Below are 25,864 nucleotides of genomic sequence, written 5' to 3' on the forward strand. Positions count from 1 at the left end.
CCGGAGAGGTTGATTAGTGCTGGCCAATCATTGGTGGTTACGAAAAGCAATACACGAAGGTTAAAATATTCCTCTGCGTGCGCATCCCACATACGAACACCCTCTTCTTTCCACAATAATAGAAGATCCTCAATCAGTGGTTTCAGATACACATCTATATCGTTACCAGGTTGCTTCGGGCCGGGGATAAGCACCAGCATCATAATGAATTTTTGCTTCATACACAACCAGGGAGGAAGATTGTATATACAGAGTGTCACATGCCAAGTACTATGGATATTGTTCTGCTCACCGAAAGGATTCATGCCATCCGTACTTAAGCCGAACCTTATATTCCTCGCATCATTTGCAAATGTTGGGAATATTATGTCCACCTTTCTCCACTACGACCCATCAGCGGGGTGTCTCAACATATTGTCTTGCTTACGTTCTTCTTTGTGCCATCGCATCAATTTAGCATTCATTTTGTTCATGAACAAACGTTTCAGACGTGGTATTAGAGGGAAATACCACATCACCTTGGCAGGCACCCTTTTCTTGACAAGCATCCCCTCAACGTCGCATGGATCATCTCGAGGGATCTTATACCGGCATGTATTGCATACAGGGCATGAATCCAAATTTTCATACTCACCTCGATATAGGATGCAGTCATTAGGACAAGCATGTATCTTCTGTGCCTCTAATCCTAAAGGACAAACAACCTTTTTTGCCTCGTATATTGTCTCCGGCAAGGTGTTACCCTCAGGGAGTAAGTTTTTTTATAAGTTTTAGCAACTCCTCGAATCCCTTGTCAGACAAACCATTTGATGTCTTCCATTGCAACAATTCCAATGTGGTACCCAACTTCTTTTGGTCTTGTTTGCAATCTGGGTACAACAATGTTCTGTAGTCCTCCAACATATGCTTCAGATCTCTCGATTCCTTTTTTGTTTCGCAAACTTCCTCAGTTTCGCACAACATCTGACCGACTTCTACATCGTGTCCTTCAGCATCTTCTTCAGGCTCACCCATTGCAGTGTCATCAAAAAAGGCACCGTAATTGCCTGCAAAGTCAGGAATCCTGTCATCTTCTTCATTATTATCCAGCATCATTCCTCTTTCTCTATGCTTGGTCCAAACATAATAGTTCGGCATGAAACCACTACTAAACAAGTGACTGTGGATGGTTCTTGATGATGAGTAATCCTTCTCATTCTTGCAGTTTTTGCATGGACATCGAACGAAACCACCGCACTTGTGGTTCTCAGCAACTTTAATGAATTCATGCACATCATCAATGAACTCCATTAAACGCCGGTCCGTCATGTACATCTATTGCCGACTCATCTGGATTCACATTTTATTTATTAACATCAAACTAGTATCAACATAAACCATTTTTAAATAAACATTGGAAGTAAAAATAATAATAAATTGAATTAATCAACGATTGATTACGAAACAAATTAAATTGGAGTATCATCAAAATTATATACTATATATATAATGCATGCCTAATATAAAAATAAAATAATCCAAATCCTAACTATATATAAATAAATAGTTATCTTATGGCTAATAATTTATATAAAAATAATATGAAACCATAAACTAAATTGGGTCAAAAATATATCTACATATATTTATCATGTGTATAAACTAAATCAAGTGCTAACTGCATCTACAAAATTAATTTGTAAAAGTATTGAAAACAATATTACTAACCTTTTAAAAAAATTGAAAAAATTCGCCCCCCCCTCCCCTCACTCAGCTGCCACTAACAGTGAGTTCACAGCAGGTTGGAAGGGGGGAGGGGACGGGGTATTTATAGTAGGGGCACAAAGGCACCGGTTGGTGCTCAACAACCGGTGCAAAATGTTAAAAATCAGCACCGGTTAAAGGTACCAACCGGTGCCTTTGTACAAGGCATGCATTGGCACCGGGTCATACCTTCACTCGGTGCTAATGTCTACTCCAAAGGCACCGGTTCGTTCCACCACCCGGTGCCATTAATGCATGGTCCATTTGGTACCGGCTCATGGTATCAACCGGTGCCTTTGTTTGTGTATTGGCACCGGTTTGTGCCATGGCGCGTCTTGCTAGCGCTCGGCGCAAGCCAAAAGTACCGGCTCTTGTTGCAACCAGTGCAAATGCCTTGTATCAGTACTGGTTGCAACATGAGGTTGTACTTTTGGCCTGGACCTTTGGCTCGTTTTCCAGTAGTGTCAAACGCCAGATGAAGGAAGAACAACAAGGGTTGGTTCCCCTCAATTGGTCGTGGCCCTTTATATTTATTTATAGGGAGGGAAGATCTTGCTCTATTAGGAGTTGAAATCCTAATAAATTTCGTGTCAAAATATAACTCCTATCTCGGCTGGGCTGTCTAGACTGGTCTGACCGCCCTAGCCAACCGGTCAGATCGATCCGGGTCTAGATCAGATCTTCTGAAAGTCATAACTCTCTCATCCGAAATCCAAATTATGCATTCTGATCGTCTCGACGAGAGCTACGCAATGGTGAAATCCATTTTGTCTTTTGAGCAACTTGAGCAAACCGGTCTGGCCGGTTTTGGAGATAGATCTGACCGGTCCTTTCAGTTATGCTACTTTTGGGTGCGAACAAATAGATAACTATAAGGCCATATAGCACAAATGCTGGATAGAAAAAGCCTGTGATTAATATAATTCCATTACAGGTTTGTCGAAGCTTATTTCGTTAATCACTATCAAATTATCAACCCTCCTTTTACACTAGCACAAGAATTCCGTTCACTGAACAAATAGTGTTTTTCCTTTGTTCATTTGCTGGCGTACCATCTGACTGTTCTCTGTGGCTTCGATGTGGATCAACCAAGGAATCTGGCGAAGAGCGTGACCACACAATAGATAAGCGGCAGAGGAGATGTGTGTGTGTGTGTGACTTGTATTCCTATGTGGCTATGTTGTATCAGTCTGTGTTGTATTAGAGAGCAGGCTTGCTAGATCTGTTTGTTAGCCATTTTACATTGTTTCATTATTCTTACTTGAGGTTGCTAGTATTACAGTATGCTAGACAAGTGATTGTGAAATGCATGACACAAATGGCATTAGAGAAAGAAATGTGCACACGAGTATGTTTCTGATTCTTTGCTTTCTTTCTTTCTGAAAGTCCGATGCTGCCTGTGCCTTCGCCGAGCGACGCGCCGCAGAGCCCGAAATGCCAGGCTGAGCAGGCCAGGCACTCGCTATCACACGGGGTGGGGCCCCGTAGCCCTGAGAAGGCACGTCAGTTAATGGGCCGTGGGCCGACTGATTTGAGGAGTCCCTCTATGAAAGAATGCAATTGCAAGCGAGCTACTGCCAAAATGTCCATGGCACATCAGCTGCTGCGACTAATAAAACCTAAACGGCCAGAGAAAGATTCCCAAGCAAAGAGCCTGAAATGGGCGCCCTGTACAGCCACGCCCTACAGCAGAGAAGATAGGAAGAGGTTTGCCGGAGAGGGGAGAGGCACTACGTAGAGAAGATGACAGGGAAGGGAGGAGCCCTGGCGGCCAGGGGATGGGGTTGCGGGGGAGGGATAAGAGAACTAGGTTAGAAATAGCTATTTATATACCTTCTTGTTGGATTGGGCCACTGTAATTTGTGGGCTCCACCGCTCCACGGTAGAGGGGAGTTTTCAACATTAACTTCGGCTCATCAGGGCGACCCGGGCTAAGCGGCTTGAGCCCGACCCGAACTTCTACTTGGGCAAAAAAAAAAAAAGGCGCATGCCTAGCCCATGCACTTTTCAGGTCGGATCGGATTGGGTTTTTTCGGATAGGGTTAGTCGGGTCGGACGGCCCATGATTAGGTATAAGCACTAGACATGGAGAGGAAGAGGAGAGGAGTGAAACGGCCTTTCTTTTGTGTTGATTTCTCAAGCTCAACTTATCAGATGTCGCTGTTCAGCAAAGGTAAATAATGTGCATTCATCGTCATCAATCCTCGTTCATCCTATGCTGATGATTGTAAGCATGCATGCATTATGTTAGCTTATTACTAGTGGCAGAGACAAATTTGGAATTTAGGGGGCTCATTTCTTCTTCCTCCATCTCCACTCATATTTTTCCCCTTCTGTTCTTCTTTTTCCCTCTCTTCTCCTCCTCCCCTTTACCTCCGATGGGGTTCTTGACAGTAGGGGAGCTGAAGCCCCCTGCACCCTCCCCTAATCTGCCCCTGCTTATTACCTGACTCGATGAATTGATGGTGCAGGGAGCTTTGGCGTGGTGGCTAGCGAGGTGCTATGGCTAGCCGCCTTTTTCGGCAATATCAGTGGCCTGTGCTGTTGGTGAGCGAAGTCAGATTTTGTGTTAATCTCAAGCTCAACATATCAGATGTCATTCTTCAGCAAAGGTAAATAATGTGCATTCATCATCATCAATTTTCGTTCCTCCATTGATGTTACCTTATTACCAGGACAGAGATAGATTTGGAATTTAGGGGGGGGCTCATTTCTTGTTCCTCCATCTCCACTCGTTTTTTTCTGTTTTCTTCTTCCTTTTCCATCTCCTCCTCCTCCCCTTCACGCCCAATGGAGTTCTCGACAGTAGGGGGGCTAGAGCCCCCCCCCCCCCTCACCCCCTAAATCTGCCCCTGCTTATTATTTGACGATGAATTGCGGTGTCAACTCAATAGGTTGATGGTGCAGGGAGCTTTGGCGTGGTGGCTAGCCAGGTGTTGAATTGCGGTGTCAACTCGATGGATTGATGATGCGGGGAGCTTTGGCGTGGTGGCTAGCCAGCTGCTATGGGCTGGCCGCCTTCTTCGGCGGCGTCGCGGTTTGTGTTGTCAGTGAGCGAGGTCAAATATTTAAGGAAGCGTGGTAAACTATAGGGATGTGGAGTTGGAAACCCATTTCCTTTCTTACTCTGTTCTACCTTTTTTTGTTCTCTGTCTTTGTTCTAGATATACTGGTTTAAGTTAGTTTTGTTTTGTTTTAGATAGATTGATTTGACTTAGTTTTGTTTGTTTTTATTTTAGACAATCTGATTTCCATGAAGAACGACACCTAAACCTTTATAACCTAGCTTCCCCGACCGGTATAACGCCTTCTCTGGTGATTTTTGTGATACAATCAGCACCGGAGAAGGGCACTGGCTCGTTGCAAATTGAACTATCAAAGTATGAATATTGCTTATTTGCACGAGCCTATTTTTTCCGGACTTTCCAAATAAAAAGCCTAATTCATGTCAAATCCTATCTTTTGTAAGGAACCCTTCTCGAGTTTTTTAGTCTTAATAACCTCGCCGATGCTCACTAATCGGAGAAGATAATGAAAAGAGGAGGGAACGTGGGTGCTGAAGGGTTTTTTACCATTAAAAACGAAGTGCTCAAGAGTCAAAAGGGACCGACTTGAGCAAAACTCAGACTGGAGAGCTTGATTAGTATCCTAATCCGGCGTAATGCATCATATCTTGACGAGGTCAATCCATGTATACCTCCACCGTGGTCCATGCATAAGCCAGCGAAGACCGTTGCCGGGTCGTGCCGTGCCGTCCTGCTCCGTTGTGAAGTCCACGCCTACTCCCCTGTAACCCTGTTTTTCCTTTCCCGTCCTTGACCGCCACGACCACCGCCATAATGCGCTGAAGACCCCGTGAGCGTGAAACTTCCCCGCATTCCTTCTCCCCACAGCGGGAGCTGTTTCATTTGAATTTCAGTTTGCTGTTCAGTATATATGGGTCTAATTAAGCACGAGAAACACCACAAAAGCCAATAGAGTATAAACTACTAGTATGATAGTATCCTACTGAAGAGTTTTGAACCAATTTCAGAAAAGTGAGCACCTAAACAAAAATCCATTCATGAAAGTAGAAGACAACCTAGCACCTACTGCCTAATCTACACCACAGCATGGAGAACCGTGGTCCTCCTTCCAACAGTTGCAAGATTTGACCAACGGAGGCAAGAGCAACCTTGCTAGCGGGAGCACCAGAATTCGAGGACCGTATCTGCAATCACCACTCGCAACTCATGAGCGGCCCCTCTCCCCATCCCCGTCCTTCATTCTTTTAAGATAGATTCTCCAAGTCAAAGATTGCAATCTACCCTTAGATCTGGGTGGAAAAAATTACCTGGGAGGGGATGGGTGCCGCAACAAAGGTAGGACCGTAGGAGTGGCGGCAGCAGGAGAGAAGCCTGGAACCATGCTCCGGGAGACAGGGAAGGTGGAGACCATGAGCTCGAAGGCGGCGACGGGAGCGTGGTTGAGGAGGGAAGGCGTGGATCCGCCGGCAACCAGTGGCGGCGGCACACAAGCGAGCGGTGATGCCATGGCTAGAGCGTGCTGCACCCCCGCGCAAGCGGACGGCCTCGACGCCGCCGCCGCCTCGATGGCGCCGCCGCCTCTCCCGAACCCGGACCTCTCTCTCCCGTACCGTTTCTTTTTGCGGGCTCTGCGGCGCCGCTGGGCCCCGTTGGCAAGCCGCGTAGCGCCGCTTCATCTATGCAGGCTGAATTGCGGCGTTTAACGGGCTTATGGCGCGGGTTTGCCCAGCGGGCTTGCGGCAAAGCCCGCCCCGCTTGCATCCCTATCCCCACCTCACCCTCCTCCAGTCCAGTCCTCCTCCCCGCACCCCCGGCTGGCCGGCTCCCCGTCGAAGCGGAAACCTGGAAAGGATCGGCCATCGGCGGCGCCGGAGCCTCGGAGTCGAAACTATAGGTACCCAACATAAATTCTGCTCCCGCTTCTCTGGTTTGGCGCTTTCGGGTTATTTCCATCAGTTTTACTGTCGCTAATACCAATTTACCATTCCATCCAATCAGGGGCGGAGAGGGGGGGGGGGGGGGGGGGCGGACAGGGGGCCTGGCCCCCCATGAGCCCCAAATTTCCATTACAAATTTAATTTTTGATTAAATTTTTATAGAAATTTGTATGATTGCCCCCCTAACAATGAAAAAAACGACATACTGGCTCCGCCCCTGCATCCAATCCTTTGTTTCGAAATATCCATGCACTCGGTATCTCAGTAGACATTCCATTTTCAGATCAGTAGGACAGTAGGTCGTAGAATGGTTCCCCACTCCGTCCTCCTTGAATCTAGGTGGTGACCATGCTGATTAGACAGTTCATCCCGAACATCTTACAGCCGGAGAGACTTCAGGGGCCTGTAACAATAATCTATGTTTCCTGTATGAGCTAAACAATTTGGTAGTCACCGTGGCAATATGCGATTTGTTCTACCAATAGTCCCCGCACGAGCAGGCGCCGTCCACGAAATGGTGGAACCTCCTCACATCCCTCAGCACGATCTCCCTCCCGACCATCTTGGAGATGAACTTGGCCGCCTCGTGGCAGTCGTTGCACACCCTCAGGTTCTTGGCCACCCTGATGGCGGCGCCCGGCGGCGTCCGCAGCAGCCCGAAGGCGATGGCGAGCTTCTCGCTGTGGTACCGTAGGATCGCCGCCTTCTCGCCCTCCTCGATGTCGTGCAGCACGCACGAGGTGTCCGGCGTGTACCCCTGGCCCCGCATCCGCTCCCAGAGCGCGTCCATGTGCGCGTGCACCAGCGCGCTCTCCGGGTGCGCGGACTCGCCCGCCATGAACCTGTGGATCGCGCCGTCGACCTCGATCCAGCTGCAGCCGGGTTCCTTGCTGACGCCCCTCTGCCGCATCCGGCCCCTCACCTCCGATGACTTCTCCCATAGGCCGGCCGCGGAGTAGATGTTGCACAGCAGCACGTAGTGGCTCGCCTCGTCGGGCTCCAGCTCGAACAGCCGCTCGGCGGCGATCTCGCCGAGCTGGACGTTCCGGTGCAGCCGGCACGCTCCCAGGAAGCTGCTCCACGCGGACACCTGCTGCTCTCCTGGCTCCATTGAGCTGATGATGCTGTAGGCCTCGTCCAGCCTGCCAGCCCGACCGAGAATGTCAACGGCGCAGGCGTGAAGGTCCGGCGTTGGCTCGACACCGTGGTCCCTCTTCATGCTATGGAACAGCTCCAGGCCGCGGTCCACCATGCCGGAGTGGCTGCAGGCTGCTAGCACGGCGATGAAGGTGACCTCGTTAGGCTTGGCCTCATCGCTCGCCACCATTCGGTCGAACAGCACGATGGCCTGGGCGCCGAGCCCGTGCATGCCGTAGGCCATGATGAGAACGTTCCAGGTGATGACGTTCCTTCTTGGGAGCCGGTCGAACACGGCCCTGGACAGCGCCAGGCAGCCGCCCTTGGCGTACATGTCCACCAGCGCGCTGCCGACGGCGACGTCCGAGTCCCAGGCGTGACGCACCGCGTAGCCGTGGATCTCCTTCCCCCTTGCTGGCGCCGCGAGCATCGCGCAGCCAGGGAGCAGGGTCATGAGTGTGATGTTGTTGGGCATCACCGGCTCTTCGTCTGCTCCGGCGATGCCGTCTTCCGTTGCCGCCGCATCAGTGTATCTCCCTTGCTGCTGCATCTCCCGGACCAGCTGGAACGCGTCGCTGATGTGTCCCTGCACGACGCAGCCGGTGATGAGGGTGTTCCAAGAGACCACGTCGCGGGGCTCGATCGCGGCAAAGATCCGCCGCGCGGCGTCCATGTCACCGAGGCGCGCGTACATGTCCATGAGCGCGTTCTGCACGAACCGGTTTTCTGCCATGTCGCGCTTCACGACGTACCCGTGCACTGCCTCCTTGCCGGCGAAGGCCTCTGAGCGTGCGCACGCGGGCAGCACGCCCGCCATGGTGGTCTCGCTGGGTACGACGCCGGCTTCGGCCTCCGTCCGAGCGAATAGCTCCAGCGCGTCCTCGTCCTTGCCGGCCTGTGCATATCCGCAGATCATGGCGTTCCAGAGCCCGAGCTGGCGGTCGCCGCTCGGGACCATGTCGAACACCCGCCTGGCCGCGTCCACCCGCTCGTGGCTCGCGTACATGTCCACGAGCGCGCTGGCGACGAACGAGTTGGCAGCGAGGTCGGCGTCCTTGAGGACGTAAGCATGCATCTCCTTGCCGAGGGAGAGTAACTCCAGCTGCGAACACGCCGGGAGCGCGCTCGCGAACGTGACGCCGTCGGGCCGCACGCCGCGCGCGACCATGTCGTAGAGCACGTCGACGGCCTCGGGACAGCGGCCACTCTGCACCAGCAGGCTGACCATGGTGTTCCACGTGACGAGGCCGCCGCCCGGCGCGTCGGCGGCGCCGACGGAGCCGAAGAGCCGCTGCGCGTCGTCGACCAGGCCGAGGCGCGCGTACATGGACAGCAGCGCGTTGAACGCGAACCGTTCGTCGCCGTCCAGGAGGCCGCTCTTGAGAGCGAACGCGTGCGCCTCGCGGCCGAGGCGCGGGTTCCCGGCGAGGTGGGAGCACGCGAGGAGGACGCTGACGAGCGTGAACGAGGTGAGCGGGTGGCTCTCCAGGACCATGTCGCGGAGCGCGTCGAGCGCCGGGAGCCAGCGGCGGAAGAGGCAGAGCGCGGCGATGAGAGAGTTGAAGGTGACGGCGTCGCGGCCGGGCATCGCGGCGAAGAGCGCGAGCGCGGCGGGGAGGTCGCCGCACCGGGCGTACGCGGTGAGGAGCGCGTTGGCGACGGCCGGTGTGGGGCCGTCGAGGAGGCGGCGGCGCAGCGCGGCGGCGTGGATGGCGCGGACGGCCGGGAGGGAGCGGAGCGCGGCGGCGGACTTGGCGGCGGGCGGGAGCGCGAAGCGGTCGAGCGGCGCGGAGGGCGAGGCCGCCGACAGGGAGGAGAGCGCGCGGAGGGCGGCGGCGTGGTCGCCCGCGGCGGTGAGGGAGCGGATGGTGGCGGCGGTGGGCGGGTGCGGCGGGGGAGGAGGAGGCGGGGAGGCGACGGGGAGCGGAGTGGCGGCCATGGCGCGGCGGATTGGACTGGCCGATTGGGGAGCTCAGCTAGCCAAGCCGGCTAGGGAGCTTCGGCTTCAGGAGGAGCGTCGAGTCGAGTAGTGTTTGGGTTTTGGATAAGCTAGCGAAGACCGCTGCCGGGTCGTGCCTGCCGTCCTGCACTCCTGCTGCTGTGTTGTGGTGGAGTCCACCCACCCACGCGGCCACGCCCTCTCGCCTCCGTTTTCCTCTCCTCGTGTCCTTCCCCCGCCACCACCACCACCACAACCACCATCATGCGGCGAAGTCCCCCTCAGCGCGAAGCTTCGTCGCCTTTTCTCCCCCCAACCCCGCCCGCCCACCGCGCCCGCGTCGGAGGGGAAAGGAGGCGCCCGCGCGCCCCCAAATAGAAGGCCTAGGTAATCAACCTCCTGCTCGCGCTTCTCCGGCCTGGCGCAGTTCAGCTCGCTACGCGGTAAGGCGGCGCGTTCGATGCTGCGGTTCGAATTGGTGCGTGCGGGCTTGGTTTGCGGCGATTTAGTGGCGGGTGTGGTGGTTTAGGGAGGCAGTTGGTGGGCTTGGCGTTTGGGTATTGCTGCGGGGGCGAACAGCCGTACCGTCGTACGGTAGTCTGCTCGCTGCTTCAGTGCGGTGATTTGCTTGCTTTATCTCTCGAGAAGTTTGATCCGTTGTCTGGTTGGAGCTTCTGCAGGTAGCCTATCCGCTTGCGTGGTTTTGGAGGTTTGGTTGATATTTTTTCGTTCTATAACTGGATGATATAGGCACGAGCTGTTGTTTGTTGCCATTAACTTTAATGTCACTATGATCATTCCATCTAATCCCTTATTTGGAAATATCTAAGCACTCCTTTTCTAGTACACATCCATTTTCAGATAAGCTTCTTGTTTTTCCAATACCATATCTCAGTTGGTTGTTGTGACATATCTTAACTTTGTTGATTTTTTCTGATCTCTGAGAATCCTTAAGTTGATAGCTAGCTCTTCTTGTTGTTTGGCCCATGCCACTATGCAATTTTTGGTGCACTTACTCAGTTGTGATTATAATCTTCAGGGAGCCTGATGCCTGAGAATACCAGGCTTGGAGGGTAGATCTAATCCTACTCGCGGCTAAATTGGAAGAAAATGATGATGGGAAAAGAGGACAGATATGTGAGGTCAGTATCTCCATCCCCTGCTGCTTGGGAAAAGAGGACAGATATGTGTTTTGCATTTCTAGCATGTTAGCAACACAATAGGATGTGAATAATGCGATAGTATCCTAAGTGAGGAAACACATCTAGTGGAAGTGAATGTTTGAATTAGATCAAGCAAATGCCCACTTGGGCCATCAGATGTGGACTGAATGGTAATCGATTCAGGCAAAGAGTTAAAGTCCCTTATGCGAGCTGGCAGAAATGCCCACAAACATATGCACTTTGGTACCAATGTTTGCATCTAACTCCTAACGTTCTTCCTTAAATTGCTCTATCCCCATCTCTTGAGGTTCAATTCTTGCCACGGTTCATGACAATGTGGCTATCGAACTCCAAGAACAAGAATGCAAAAGCAAGCACGGGTGCATACATCCATGTACATACGTGCAAGCTGCATAGTCATGTATATCTGTGTCAGTAAGGCACATGCCTTTGACTAACAAATTTGTATGTCATGTATATATGTACCAGCAAGCTGCATGGAGCCAATATTATTTTGTCCAGCAAAACCATCAGAGAGGTTTCGCGGTTTTGAACATAGAGGAACTGTGTCAAACTTTCAGGAAGTAGACAAGAATTTTATGAATTATCACCCTCTCCATTTCGAACTGGACTTCTCCCCTTTGAATCTAAATAGGCTATGACAAGAATTGTGATGCCACTTTTCTAAGAACAATTTTTCACCTCTGGCTCCCATTCTGCACATGAAACTTCAGCTGGGCCCTGCTGTGGCATGGTGTAGTAGTGTATTGGTTGGAAGTTATAGTAAACAATTAGTTACCTTATTAGCTTATTTATTTCCCTACATATGTATAGAGCTTGTTTCTGAGGGAGTTAAGTCAGTATTCCTGTAAAAATGCTTGCGTCAAGTCAAGTTGTTCCTATAAATATGCCTGCATTACATCAGGTTTGTCAACTAAACTAGAACGATGAATTAATCTCTCATTCAACTCTATAGTCTATTTCCTTCTTATAGTACCCTTCTCCACGACTCATGCTACACTATTTAGCTTTACTCATTGCAGTAGTTCCTCATTGTCAACTACAATTATTGAATCCTCCAAAATTCATCAATTGAGCCCATCTCATTTCAGCTTCATTTTTTTTCATCCCCCATTAATTCTTATATGCATGAATTTGAGGCTTGATGTAAGCATAGCTTGCAACACCACCACACTAGCATATTCATTGGATTTGTTATGCCGTTATCGCTTTAAGCACATGAGGCCCAACTGTACTAATGAGATAAAATCAGAATGTTCGGTTTTTGGTAACCTGATTAATGAAAATAAAAGGCACAAGGATCCAATTATAGTTTTGAGTAAAGAATGGATACCAGCTCAGTGGTGATTGGGGAAATTGTCATACATAACAATTGTTCTGAATTTTTGTTTGATTTGCTATATGCGCAGATTTCAGGACTGGAGATCAGAGCAGTCTGTTAGCTCAGAGAACATAGTTGTTCCTCGTAGAAATGATGTTTCAGTTTTCGATTCACTTAAAGAAAGAACTGCCAGAGTTTTTGCATTCCTTGGAAACCTTTTGCACTCAGAAACCTCAAATAGATCAATGGTGAACGAAAGAAAGTCTGCAACAGGAACTCTTCATCCCCAAGGGCCATTTCTACAAAAATGGAATAGGATATTTGTGATATCATGTATATTTGCAGTTTCAGTGGACCCATTGTTCTTATATATCCCAGTTATCAGTGATGAAAAACCTTGCTGGTACTTGGATAGAAAGTTGGAAAAGGCAGCAAGTGTCCTGCGTTTTTTCACAGATATTTTCTACATACTCCATATCATATTTCAGTTCCGGACAGGCTTCCTTGCATCATCTCCTACAACTTTTGGTCGGGGTGTCTTGATTGAAGATAGATATGCAATAACCAAGCGATACTTATCAACATATTTTTTTATTGATGTCTTCGCTATTCTACCCATCCCTCAGGTACTTTTTATACCACACACTTTGTGTCTACAGAAATATTTTGATATCATCATAGTAAATGCTCTGTGCAATATACTTGACTTAAGCTCTTTACTGAAATATTTCATAGCATCGTAGGAAATGATCCTACAGTTATGGTACTATATTCTTTTTACAGAAAGTCATGACTGTGTGTTGATATAAGTGAAGCAAATTATTGATATCAGTGCACTTTTAGTAGTCTTTTTGTAAGAAATGTGTAGAAGTAGAACCTGTTTCCTGTTAAAAGTTATATTTTATGTTTTAATCCACATATTAGAAACAAATAGTTTAGATAAATATAGAGAAAAATGTTTATCTTTTTATTTGATTATTCTTCTGTACTTTAGCTTTCCAGATAGGGTGCACTAATTTAAGTCTTATTCGTATTTATTTCTTGTTCAATAGTTGGGATTGTAATCATGATAATTCTGTTACCAGGTGATTATTTTGGTTGTGTTACCTAATCTTCAAGACTCAGACGTTATGAAAGCTAAAAATGTCTTGATGATTATAATTATATGCCAATATGTGCCTCGACTAATCCGAATAAGACCACTATATCTACAAATCACAAGGTCTGCTGGGGTTATTACAGAGACAGCACGGGCTGGTGCTGCTTTCAATCTTTTACTTTACATGCTTGCCAGTCATGTAAGTGCTGTATTTGTAAAGTCTGCCTGCTAACTAATTTCAGTCGCCATTTTTCTGCAGTAAATCTAACTGCATTATCAGAAATGTGAGCTACTCATGTATAGCAAAATTTAAATGGACAAAGAAAACACTGAAATTTTGGTTTTGTGTACTACAACAACAATGTCTTTTAGTCAAAGCAAGCTGTGGTAGGCTAGAGCTGAAACCCAACATGAGCCACCAAGAAAGAGAAAGAGAGTATTTTTTGCATGCATTTAGTTGTGGTGCTGTGGTGGAGTCACACATTTTGTGAGTTGTACATCAGCCAATCTTTTGATTTCTAGGTATTGATATCCATACATTGAATTGAGAAATATGTTCACCTTTAACCCCTAATACCTCATCTACTTTCTCTAAATTGACCTATAACTTTTAAAGATCCATGCATCCTATAATCAGTGTTTTTAAAGGTGACAAGGCAACCCAAGGCGAGCTGGGTACACCTGGTCGCCTCGCCTTGGGTTGCGACAAGGCGTGATTGTTGCCCAATACGAGCGGGGTCTGCCTGGACGCCTAGGCGACACCTTTGGAACACTGTCTATAATATTCCTTGCAGACCCCTAATTATGTTTAGAGTTTCCAACTATTTACTGAATATTGAATTGTTTAAATCAGAAATGTGATTGAGCGAGTTGTTGGTATGCAATTTGTTTGCTCCCACCATTTTTAAATATACGATGTTTAGGACAAGCTAACTAGTTCAAAAATGTCATATTTAAATGGAGGGAGCGGTAGGATTGGAATTGCATCACTAAGAGACTCAGCATATATATTGGTTACACATCAAAGCAATAAGCGGCGGTGTATTATGTATATTCTAGCAGAGGAGTTTGCTAGATTACAAAACTTAAAAGAAGATTATAAATTTCATGGATCTACAGTCTACCCCGTGATTTTTGTAAAGGAAAATGTATATTTTTGTTAATTCAACTATCGAGAGAGTTTGGTTTTGGCCATAAAACTCCAAAACCAGGCATTTCTAACCATCCAATTATCAGAACTGTTCGTATTTAGCCATTTAGTTGTTTTGATAGGTGGTTTCGCTTACATGGACGACACATGGCAGTGGGATCTTTTTTTTCCTCTCCTCTTCTCTCTTTCTTCTCTTTCTTTCTCTCTTTTGCTCATGGCTGTCGGCGTCGATACTTGTGGTGCCCCCCGCTCCCTTCAGCGACGAAGGCTGCTCCTGGTGGCGCCCTGTGCCACCATAGGTTGTAGATTAAGGTAAAGCCAAGTGGCGGCGGCCTGGTGGCTCATCGGCGCAGGTGGAGGCGGTGGACTAGATCTGAGCGGAAGCTCGCCGGCTTTGACCGGCCATAACTCATCAACGGATAGGTTTCCGGCGAGGGGGTCGACACCAGTAGCATCTGCCCCACGAGATGAATCCGTTTGGGGTAACGCTGACCATGGCTGCCAGCGAGCTGCTGGTGATGAGCGACATGAACTACAGTGGAAACGAGGTGAACACCATGGAATGAGAGAATGACCTTTAGGGAGTTACTTAGGTTCGATTTGAGCCGTTGGGTGGGTGAAACGGTGGGCGGAGGTTGGAGTTCAACGTCGGAGTGGATCTTGGCGGCGGTGGCAATGGCGGCTCGGGGAAATCTCGATTCCCGAGCCGACCGACCAACGGCAGAGATCGTGTTGGAGTGGCTGGGGAGGAAAATGGGGAGGCAACCGAGCTTCTGCTGCAAGGGAATTGGGAATCATGGAGGAAGGAGAATTTGGCTGGTGGTCCGAGCCATCCGAGCGGCTGGTCGAGTCGGAGCGAAAGGGAAGAATGAGGAAGAGAAGAAATAGGAAAGGATAGCTGACATGTTGGCCCCACTGCTATGTGTCATCCACGTCAGGGAAACCACCTCAAACTGCTAGATGGCCAAGTGTGAATGGTTTTGATAGTTGGATGGTTAGAAATACCGGTTTTAGAGTTACATGGCCAAAACCAAACTCCGGCGATAGTTGAATGGCCCAAAAAATGGACTTTTTCCTTTTCTAAATTACATTCATACTTTGATTAAAATTTTTAGATATATACTTTTTGGCAAAAACTCCGCCATGGCCGGTCCCAAGCCCGAGTAAAGGAGGAGGGTTGTGTTAAGGCTTGACGAGCCAACGTAAAAACCTTGCCACTCTTATGGAGATGAAACCCAAGAGAAAATTGTTGGGGCGTAACCCTCTTAGCGACGCGCCATATCGGAACCCGGATATGGTGTTAAGTGAGCAAGGGCCGGGTCGTCACCCTCGTGGCGCGCCGTGTCTTGATCTGGATACGGTGTCAAGTGAGCAAGGATCGGGTCGTCGCTTCCTCAGTGGCGCGCTACATCGGCGCCCGGGTGTAGTGAAAAGTGAGCAAGGGTCTTCGCATCTGACTCGGCGGGTGCGAAGGGCAAGGAAGCTAGTCGAGCCAACTAGGATTCGTCTAGGTAGTTGGAACGTAGGGTCCCTTACGGGTAGGTTAAGAGAGTTAGTTGATTCAGCGATTAGGAGGCGTGTAAATATTCTATGTGTTCAGGAGACTAAATGGTAGGGCCAGAAGGCGAAGGAGGTAGAGGATACTGGCTTCAAGCTTTGGTACACAGGAACGACTGCAAATAGGAATGTAGTGGGAGTTTTGATTGATAAGAGCCTCAAAGATGATGTGGTGGATGTTAGAAGGCGAGGAGATAGGATCATCTTAGTCAAGCTCGTTGTTGGTGACTTAGTTCTAAATGTTATTAGTGCTTATGCCCCCCAAGTAGGACACGATGAGAGTGCTAAGAGACAGTTCTGGGATGACTTAGATGACATGGTTAGAGCCGTACCTATTAGGGAGAAGCTTTTTATAGGAGGAGATCTTAATGGTCATGTAGGAACCACAAACACAGGGTTCGAGACGGCACATGGGGGTTTTGGTTTTGGTAGCAGAAATCCGGAAGGGGAGGAAGTCTTAGACTTTGCTGTAGTTTTTGACCTAATGCTAGCCAACACTTTCTTTCAAAAGAGAGAGTCCCACTTAGTGACCTTCAGTAGTGGCCAACACACTAGTCAGATCGACTTTATCCTCACAAGAAGAGAGGATAAACGAGCATGCTTCGATTGTAAGGTGATACCCGGAGAGTGTGTAGTTTCCCAACATAAGCTGCTGGTGGCCGACTTTCGTTTTCAGATGCGTGCCCGTAGGTCTAAACAAGCCAAGATCGCAAGAACGAAGTGGTGGAAACTAAAAGAAGAGATGGCCGAGGTATTCCAGGGAAGAGTTATTGTGGAGGGCTCTTGGAATGAAGAGGGCGACGCAAACTACATGTGGGAGAAGATGGCGACCTGCATTCGGAAGGTAGCTTCGGAAGTTTTTGGGATGACCAGAGGGGGTGGGTGCAAAACTAAAGACACGTGGTGGTGGAACGAGGACGTCCAGAGGGCTATTAAGGAGAAGAAAGAGTGTTATAAGCGTTTGTTTCTTGATAGGAGTGCAGATAATATAGAGAAGTACAAGGTGGCAAAGAAGATCGCAAAGCGAGCTGTGAGTGAGGCGAAGGGTCGGGCTTATGAGGATATGTACCAACGACTGAATACAAAGGAAGGAGAGAAGGACATCTATAGGATGGCGAGGGTGCGTGAGAGAAAGACGAGGGACTTCAGCCAGGTTAAGTTCATTAAGGACGATATGGATCAGCTCTTGGTGAAGGAGGATGAAATCTGACTTAGATGGCAAGAGTATTTTGACAGACTGTATAACGGGGATAATGAGAATACAACTTTTCAGCTGGACGACTCTTTTGATGACACCAACAGGCGCTTTGTGAGGAGGACTCAAGAATCTGAGGTCAAAGAGGCGTTGAAAAGGATGAAAGGAGGTAAGGCGACAGGCCCTGATGGTATTCCAGTCGAGGTGTGGAGGTGCCTAGGTGATATAGCTATTGTTTGGCTAACAAAACTTTTCAACCGTATTTTTCGGTCGAACAAGATGCCTGAAGGGTGGAGAAGGAGTATATTGGTGCCGATCTACAAGAACAAAGGGGATATTCAAAGCTGCACCAACTACCGGGGAATTAAGTTGATGAGCCATACTATGAAGCTATGGGAGAGAGTTATTGAGCATCGTTTGAGAGGGATGACGCGGGTCACTATGAACCAGTTTGGTTTCATGCCTGGAAGGTCAACTATAGAAGCAATTTTCCTAATAAGACATGTCATGGAGCGGTATAGAGAGCAGAAGGACCTACACATGGTTTTCATTGACTTAGAGAAGGCTTATGACAAGATACCACGGAATGTGATGTGGTGGGCTTTGGATAGGCATAAAGTCCCAACAAAGTATGTGACCCTTATTAAGGACATGTACAATAATGTAATGACTAGGGTCCGAACAAGTGATGGTGACACAGATGACTTTTTGATTAAGATAGGACTACATCAAGGATTAGTTTTGAGCCCGTATCTTTTTGCCTTAGTGATGGATGAGGTCACAAGAAACATATAAGGTGATATTTCTTGGTGTATGCTTTTCGCTGATGATGTCGTGTTAGTTGATGAAAGCCATGCGGGAGTGAATAGGAAGCTGGAGTTGTGGCGGCAAACGCTAGATTCCAAAGGTTTTAGACTTAGCAGGACTAAAACTGAGTATATGAGGTGTGACTTCGGTGCCACTCATGAGGAGGGATATGTTAGTTTGGAAGGCCAAGTAGTGCCCAAGAGGGATACCTTTTGATATTTGGGATCGATGCTACAGAGAGATGGAGATATTGATGAGGATGTTAGTCATAGAATCAAAGCGGGATGGATGAAGTGGCGCCAAGCATCTGGCGTCCTTTGTGACAAGAAGGTACCTCAGAAGTTAAAAGACAAGTTTTATAGAACGGTGATTAGACCGGCAATGTTGTATGGTGCGGAATGTTGGCCTACAAAAAGGCGGCACGTCCAACAATTAAGTGTTGCAGAAATGCACATGTTGCGTTGGATTTGTGGGCATACAAGGATGGATCGAGTTCGAAATGATGATATACGGGATAGGCTAGGGATAGCACCAATTGAAGAAAAGCTTATCCAACACCGGCTGAGATGGTTTGGACATGTCCAACGGAGACCACCAGAGGCACCAGTGCATAGTGGTATCCTAAAGCACGACGGTAATATGAGGAGAGGCAGGGGCCGGCCGAAGTTGACATGGGAAGAAACAATTAGAAGAGACTTGAAAGACTGGAGTATACCTAGAGATTTGTCCTTAGATAGGAGTGCTTGGAAAGCCGCGATTCTCGTGTCAGAACCATGAATAATGGTCTTTGTTGGGTTTCAACTCTAGTCTACCCCAACTTGCTTAGGATTAAAAGGCTTTGTTGATGTTGATGATACTTTTTGGCAAAACTATTGTGTAAAGTTTAAGAATTGACTTCACCAAGAGTTTGTTATAGGTTGAGCTACATGTAATTGCAATAGAACATCCTGGATTTTCACGGTCCAGCCAAACATACCATCCAATGGATGGAAAGAACCAAAGAAGATATTTGAGGCTGGACGATGGACCCAAGGTGACACGTCGTGGTGGCCTATATTAGTGCAAAAAATTGGCTTAAAATCTGAAGCATTTCTGTGAAATTGTTGTAGTATCTGTAGTTCCTCCAAGTGTTCTAAAACGTGGCCGTATAGCCCACCTAGGTGGCGATTAGGCTCTACATTCCACTCTTTGTGTGCCTAGTGCCTAGCGCTTTCATAATGCAATTCAGTGCTTTATGTATAGACTAGTTTTCAGAAATGCATTGTAACAGAACTTCAATGTGATTTTAAAGCAATCTTTCAACTGTTGCAGGTCCTTGGAGCAATTTGGTACTTACTTTCTATCCAACGCCAAGATTCCTGCTGGAGACATCAGTGTAGAAACAATACAACATGTGCTGCAGATGCTGCATCTTTATACTGTGGGGCTGTTCATAAGAATGAGACCTATGCTTTTTTAAATACTGTTTGCTTATTAGGTGTCCCGACAAACAATCTTCCAGATCCAGTCTTTGGAATTTATGCGCCAGCTATAAAAAATATATCACAATCAAGAAGTTTCTTTACAAAATTGTTCTACTGTGTTTGGTGGGGTCTGCAAAATCTCAGGTGTTCAAAAGACAAACCTTTAATATATTTGTGTTCTAAACCAATGTGTGGATAGCCTGACATTTGTATTTTTACCTTGCTCTGTTCAATGCAGTTCTCTTGGCCAAAACCTGAAAACAAGCACTTATGCATGGGAGAATTTATTTGCAGTTTTTGTCTCAATATCAGGTTTAGTTCTGTTTGCGCTGCTTATTGGTAATGTGCAGGTAAACACTGATAATTTCTTTATTTAGTTGATAGTGCTTCAAATGATGGCAAAGGCATATAACAGGAAAAATAATATATATGATTAAAATTGCACAACTGAAACTGGATTGATTGATCTTTAGAAAACTGATCCCATCATCATGCTGCACTAGTTGTGAGAACGCCCTGTACATGTTCAAAGCCATGTGGGACCTTGTGATGCCGCATGTGGCATGCCAGTTGTCCAGACTCAACATTGTGATGTTAAATACCAGTAAAATCTTTCTGAGTCTAAAACCTGCAATATTATTTCTAGAAAAACAGTTCATATATCCCTACTTCAGTGCCTTAATTTACAATTAATGTGTTTTCTCTGATCTCTGACAATGCTCTAACTATTTACCCCCTTTATAACAGACCTATTTGCAATCAGCTTCTCTGAGAATAGAGGAAACAAGAATGAAAAGCCGCGATACAGATCAGTGGATGTCATATCGACATCTTCCTGAGAATCTCAAAGAAAGAATACGACGTTATGAACAGTACAGATGGCAAGAAACAAGTGGTGTTGATGAAGAACAACTCCTTATGAACCTCCCCAAAGATCTTAGGAGGGACATAAAACGACATCTTTGTTTATCACTTCTCATGAGGGTATGTTATTACATCCTCCCACCCACCCCACCCCACCCCACCCCACCCCCCCCCCCCCCGACCGTTTGTCCTGAGGCTGATCCAGTTTATAAGAATCTATATTCTGCTTTCGATTTGTAAAATTGTCCCTTAGGTTTGTGCTAATGTTTCAAGGCAAAGGACCAATTGGACGCAGTGCCATGATCCATCTTTTTTCCTTCCTGATATTTCCGGCCAAAGGACAATCGGATATAGTGCCATGATCTATCTTTCGTTCCTTCCTAATTTTTCCTGACAAAGGACAAATAAGATAGGGTGCCGTAAATCCATAATCCAACTTTTGTTCCTTCTCTATGCAATCTGAGTCCTTATTGCTGTGGATTTTACACAGGCTGTAAGTCTATTAGCACCATAGCATGTCATGGTCCCAGCAAGACTCCATTTGGGCGCCAATTTCCACAGGCCCCCTTGAACTTAACCCACCAGAAACTTCTTATTTGTGTTTCAATGCATGGATTTACATTCCATCATACCATCATCCTGAATGTTTTACCATGCTCTTGCTGTGTTCATTTTTTTTCCAGGTTCCAATGTTTGAAAATATGGACGAACAGCTCTTGGATGCCTTGTGTGACCGCCTAAAGCCCATTCTATACACAGAAGATAGCTGCATCATTCGTGAAGGGGATCCAGTAACCGAAATGCTCTTCATCATGCGAGGAAATCTAATGAGCATGACGACAAACGGTGGAAGAACTGGCTTCTTCAACTCCGATGTTCTGAAAGGTGGAGATTTCTGTGGCGAGGAGCTCCTCACCTGGGCTCTTGACCCCACATCAACATCAAGCCTCCCCAGCTCAACAAGGACGGTGAAAACTATATCCGAAGTCGAAGCTTTTGCTTTGAGGGCTGAAGACTTGAGGTTTGTGGCCACCCAGTTCAGACGACTCCACAGCAAGCAGCTCCAGCACACTTTCAGGTTCTACTCGCAGCAGTGGAGAACCTGGGCTGCCTGTTTCATCCAAGCAGCCTGGCACCGGTACTGCAGGAAGAAGATTGAAGATTCCTTGCGCTTGAAGGAGAAGAGGCTGCAGTTTGCGATTGTGAATGAAGGCTCCACCTCTCTCAGCTTCATGGCAGCACTATATGCTTCACGTTTCGCTGGAAACATGATAAGGATCCTGAGGAGAAACGCCACTCGCAAGGCGCGCCTCCAGGAACGAGTGCCTGCAAGGCTGCTGCAGAAGCCAGCGGAACCCAACTTCTCCGTAGAAGAGCAGTAGCTTGCTGTTGGGCTTTGCCTTTGGCAGAAATGGATACAAGTTGTTTGTGCACGACTTCTTCAGTTTTCCACTCGCTGATACTGCTAAAGTTGGAACGGCCAAAGCAGAAATGAGAAAAAAACAGAGGAAAATATAGTGCTAGCATAACTAGTTGGTGATGTAGACGATGCCTGCTTTTCAGAGCTTTTGAGTAGCGTTGTATATGCCTTACCTAAAAAATGTAGCGGTTTATGTGCTTGTTTAACGTAGGTGTGATTAGCAATGTAGTGGTACTATACACTTCAAAATATATGTGTAGTGAGCGATGGTTTTAGTGTTCTGCGCATGGTAGATGGGACTGGTAAGTGCCATCTGAACTTCACGTGGCATGAACAAACTGCTCGTTTTGGTTTTACTTGGTACTGCGTTGCTGCTGTCTAATGTCGTTGTTTCCCTTTGTCGAGCTGGGGTCTCCCATGCCCATACCAGTCGTGATTCGGTGGTCTCGGTGTGTCGCAACAAAAAAAAAGGAACATGTTCTCTGCGCTTCTCCATGCACATACGCCACCATCTTTGAACTTGAACGCGACATGTTCTTGTCTCCGTGCTCCTTTTTCCTGATACTGCCCGTTCTCGATGGACAGCTCTTACTACCATTTTTGTCCTCCGGTTGAGGTTGAGCCCAGTGCCTATCTATGGCCACGGCTTGCGCATCCGTCACCGTCAGGGTCAGGGTCAGGATCAGGCAACAGCCGCGGCTTCGTTTTTTTCCCCCGTCTTGTTTTTGGGGTGGGAACGTGTCAGGGTGTGGTGCCACTACTACTCTTGGTAAGATTGGGCTCGGTGTTCATCACCAAATTCAAGAGCTGACGACTGACAGGCACGCTTCAACGGTTCAACCCACATCTAATGATAATAAGAACAAATGTGATTTAAGACTAGAACCGAAGAAGAATAAAGCGTGAATGCAAGAAAAGGGAAAAGGAAAACAAGTTGCTGACGTGTATTCCGTTTGTCCCAAAATAAAGGTTGTCTTAGTTTTATCCTAAGTTAATTTTTCCAGTTCTGACAGTTGGATGACCTCTATTATACGATTTTATAGTTGAATATTGAAAACTAAACTTTATGAGAGGTCAAGTGTGTAAATTAGAACTTTTCCTTTAAGAAAACAACCGAAGAAGAATAAAAGATGGACTCATGAACCACTACGGAAACTTTCATGTTTACGCAAGAAAAGGGAAAAAGGAAGGCACGTTGTTCACAACTATTGGCCAACCTTCCTAAAATATAGGTTGTCTTAGTTTTGGTCAAGTTAATTTTTCTAATTAAATTTGTATGAAAATACAATGATATACAATAGCAAATAAATACCATATCAAGATAGAGATTTCATCATGGGATTAACTATAATAATTTGATGTTATAGATACCGGTGTATAAGTTCGATTTAAAACAATGGAAACTAAATCTACTTACTTTTTAGAATGGAAGTAGTAGAAAATAATAAGGGATATAAAAGGGCACTTGATATCCAAGGTTCTCATCTCTTTGCATACTCCCTTGTCAAAGGTAAGTGATGTTTCTAACATCGGCAGGGGAAATTCCACACGCCAAACACATGAGAACATCATGTGCAACCTGCAGTATAGCATGTCAGGAACTACATTGGAGGTTCCTGTAAGAGTACTATGGATGCGATGAAAACCCACTGTTGGGGGAGCCACCTTCGGGACTGAGGTGCAATGACCCGAAGGCCCGAAGACTGAGGACGAGTCGATCGCGCGCTCTCTAGCCGGCGATGGCCATGGTGCGAAGCGACTGCAGCGAAGGCCGCCAAGTGAAGACCCCAAGTTTGGACGAGAAGGACGGCCATGATCCGGCTTGGTGGCGAAGGGGAGCCAGCGAGGGCCGAAGAGGGAAGGGGGAATGAACGATTTGAATGGCGAAGGTCGAGCCCAAAGGCCCGGCAGGAGACGATCGGTGGCGAAGGTCTCGGAGTCCTGAAGAGGCCCACTTATCTGTCCAGCTGTAATCCACTATCGCATATGTTGATGTAATATTTCCTGAAAACCCATGGAATATTCTGTAATTGTGGCGGTTGAAAGGCAGTACGGGGAATTTACACCCGCGGGTAGTTGAGCCGCCGTCTATAAATACCCCCCGTAACTGCTTGTGATGGGACATTGAATACAGAGCAATTATGCCCTTGCTTTGATTTTCGTACTGTCTATCTGGTTGTGATTGTTTTCTTGAGGTTTCGCCCTCGACGAACCGAACTGTTGTGGTACTCCTTCACTCCGAAGGGTGTCCTTCACCAACACCCACTATGTATTCACACCGTAGCACATCCAATTGCCAACAGATTCTGACAAGGTCGGTCGATTAACAACGTACCTGTGGCACGGGAATTGTTCCTAACAAAAGTAGGTGGTGTTTCACTCTCCTTGCCTTAGAGGAGAAACAGGGTTCGTATTGGGTTTCTTAAAGATAAGTTGGAATTTGAGACACCACAACGCTCAGAGCCTCTAGCACTATCATGTGTCTCCTGCTCTTTTGCAGCAAGTTCTTCATATCGATGGAATTTATCCTATTGTCCAATTCGGTTGGAATCTACGGTAAAAGAGTTTATAATTTGAGATTTATTTTTTAAGGTGACTTAGATCTTGTATTTGCGTAAGTCACAAATGTGAACTGTTGGATCCCATCCAGGATCGATCTATGTATCTTGTTTTGTTTTGTTTTGTTTTTGTATCTTGTTTTTTTGTCTAGTTTTACAAGTGACTTACGGGAATGCAATTGATGAGGAGACAGATCCTTATAATTTTACTTTTTTATCTCCCTAATAAATTTACCTAGTAGTTTATAATTTTACCCTTTATCTCCCTAGTAAATTTACTTGGTAGATATAAGAAGTGAAAAATCGGGATACTCTATTAAAAAAAACATTAGAGCATCTCCAAGAGTCTAGATAAATCAAACTAGCCAAATTTTCATTTAGCTATTCATTTAGCTAAAATTGTTTCTCTATTTTGTGTTAGACTAGCTATCTATTTATTCAACTCTTCCCCTCCACACACACTGATGAGTGAGTCCCATCCGTCGTCCCCTTCCTTTCCCTTTACCTTGACTGTCGACGGACTCGATGGCGGCCGTGAGGGCGGGAGGAGTCGACGGCGGCTGCGAGTGCTCGACGGTGGGCGCAGCACGGCCTCGACGGCGGAGAACCTCGATGTGGCGGGCGCGGCGCGGTCAGGGGCGTAGTTAGGGGGGCGGGCAGGGGCCTGGCCCCCTTATGGTTCCCAATTTTGCATTATAAATTTGAAATTTGATTAAATTTTTATATAAATTAATATAATTGCCCCCTAATAATAAAAAAATAAATTTCTGGTTCCGCCCTGGGCACGGGACCGCGATCAGGCGGGAGGACCTTCTATAAACCTGCTCCCCGCCGCTCTACGCTGCTCATACTCCCAGCCGCTCTAGCACCTCGAATAGCCCATTTGGTGGTGCTTTCCAGCTCTGCAAGGCCCGCGGTGGATTAACAAGCAGCAAATTGAGCTTCTCCTTCCATGAATCGACCTCGTCGAGCAGCAAATCGAGCTCCTTCTCATGTGAATCGACCTCACGGAGCAGCAAACTGAGGTGCCGATCTCCTCCTCAGTCCTCTCCACACATTGCCTGGAGCAGCAGGACAGCACAAGTGGCCGCCGGGCGGGGCAAGCAGCCACCGGTCCTACTGGTGCTCTGGCCGTGGGGAGCGAGCGGCAGGCCTGCATGCGGGGATGAACAGCCGCCGGGTGTGGGAAGAGGCCCGCGCGCGGGGGAGGATGATATCGCGAGGGGGATCCGAAGGCCATTGGAGGGGTTGGGATGGAGAGTGGGATAGCTACGGGAGCAAGATGGCGAGACCGTTGGAAGAAGTTTTTGGAGCAACTAATCTAAATTTACCAAACCAAATATATTTAATTAGACTGTTGGAGTTGCTCTTAAAAAGTATTTTCCAGGGTCGTGTTTGGTTTCAGTAGTACTACTAGTACTATAAAAAAAATCTTGTATACATGGAGTATTAAATAAAATTTAT

The 25,864-nt window shown here is 47.3% G+C and overlaps 2 protein-coding genes and 1 long non-coding RNA gene across 6 annotated transcripts; 2 read left to right on the forward strand and 1 right to left on the reverse strand.

The window, feature by feature from the left end:
* The first annotated feature begins 4,047 nt into the window (after positions 1–4,047).
* Positions 4,048–5,024, forward strand: LOC120670102. The gene is made up of 2 exons (XR_005673059.1): positions 4,048–4,355; positions 4,651–5,024. It is a non-coding gene; the product is annotated as an uncharacterized LOC120670102 (long non-coding RNA).
* A 1,900-nt stretch (positions 5,025–6,924) lies between these two features.
* LOC120670099 (pentatricopeptide repeat-containing protein At3g57430, chloroplastic-like) lies at positions 6,925–9,892 on the reverse strand. Its single transcript, XM_039950091.1, has one exon. It carries the CDS (start codon positions 9,780–9,782, stop codon positions 7,182–7,184), a length of 2,601 nt encoding a protein of 866 aa, XP_039806025.1. The 5' UTR covers positions 9,783–9,892; the 3' UTR covers positions 6,925–7,181.
* A 113-nt stretch (positions 9,893–10,005) lies between these two features.
* LOC120670100 (cyclic nucleotide-gated ion channel 1-like) lies at positions 10,006–22,198 on the forward strand. Of its 4 annotated transcripts, none has more exons than XM_039950092.1 (8): positions 10,006–10,169; positions 10,822–10,924; positions 12,376–12,913; positions 13,373–13,585; positions 19,407–19,702; positions 19,797–19,908; positions 20,306–20,542; positions 21,106–22,198. In XM_039950092.1, exons 2-8 carry the CDS (start codon positions 10,893–10,895, stop codon positions 21,802–21,804), a joined length of 2,127 nt encoding a protein of 708 aa, XP_039806026.1. In that variant the 5' UTR covers positions 10,006–10,169; positions 10,822–10,892; the 3' UTR covers positions 21,805–22,198. The 4 variants fall into 4 exon arrangements, with proteins under 4 accessions (XP_039806026.1, XP_039806029.1, XP_039806027.1 ...); XM_039950093.1 differs by having other exon boundaries at positions 10,027–10,225; XM_039950094.1 differs by lacking the exon at positions 10,006–10,169 and adding an exon at positions 10,259–10,462.
* Positions 22,199–25,864: the final 3,666 nt, after the last annotated feature.

This window comes from Panicum virgatum, chromosome 4N, assembly GCF_016808335.1.
Source record: "Panicum virgatum strain AP13 chromosome 4N, P.virgatum_v5, whole genome shotgun sequence".
Classification (NCBI taxonomy): domain Eukaryota; kingdom Viridiplantae; phylum Streptophyta; class Magnoliopsida; order Poales; family Poaceae; genus Panicum; species Panicum virgatum.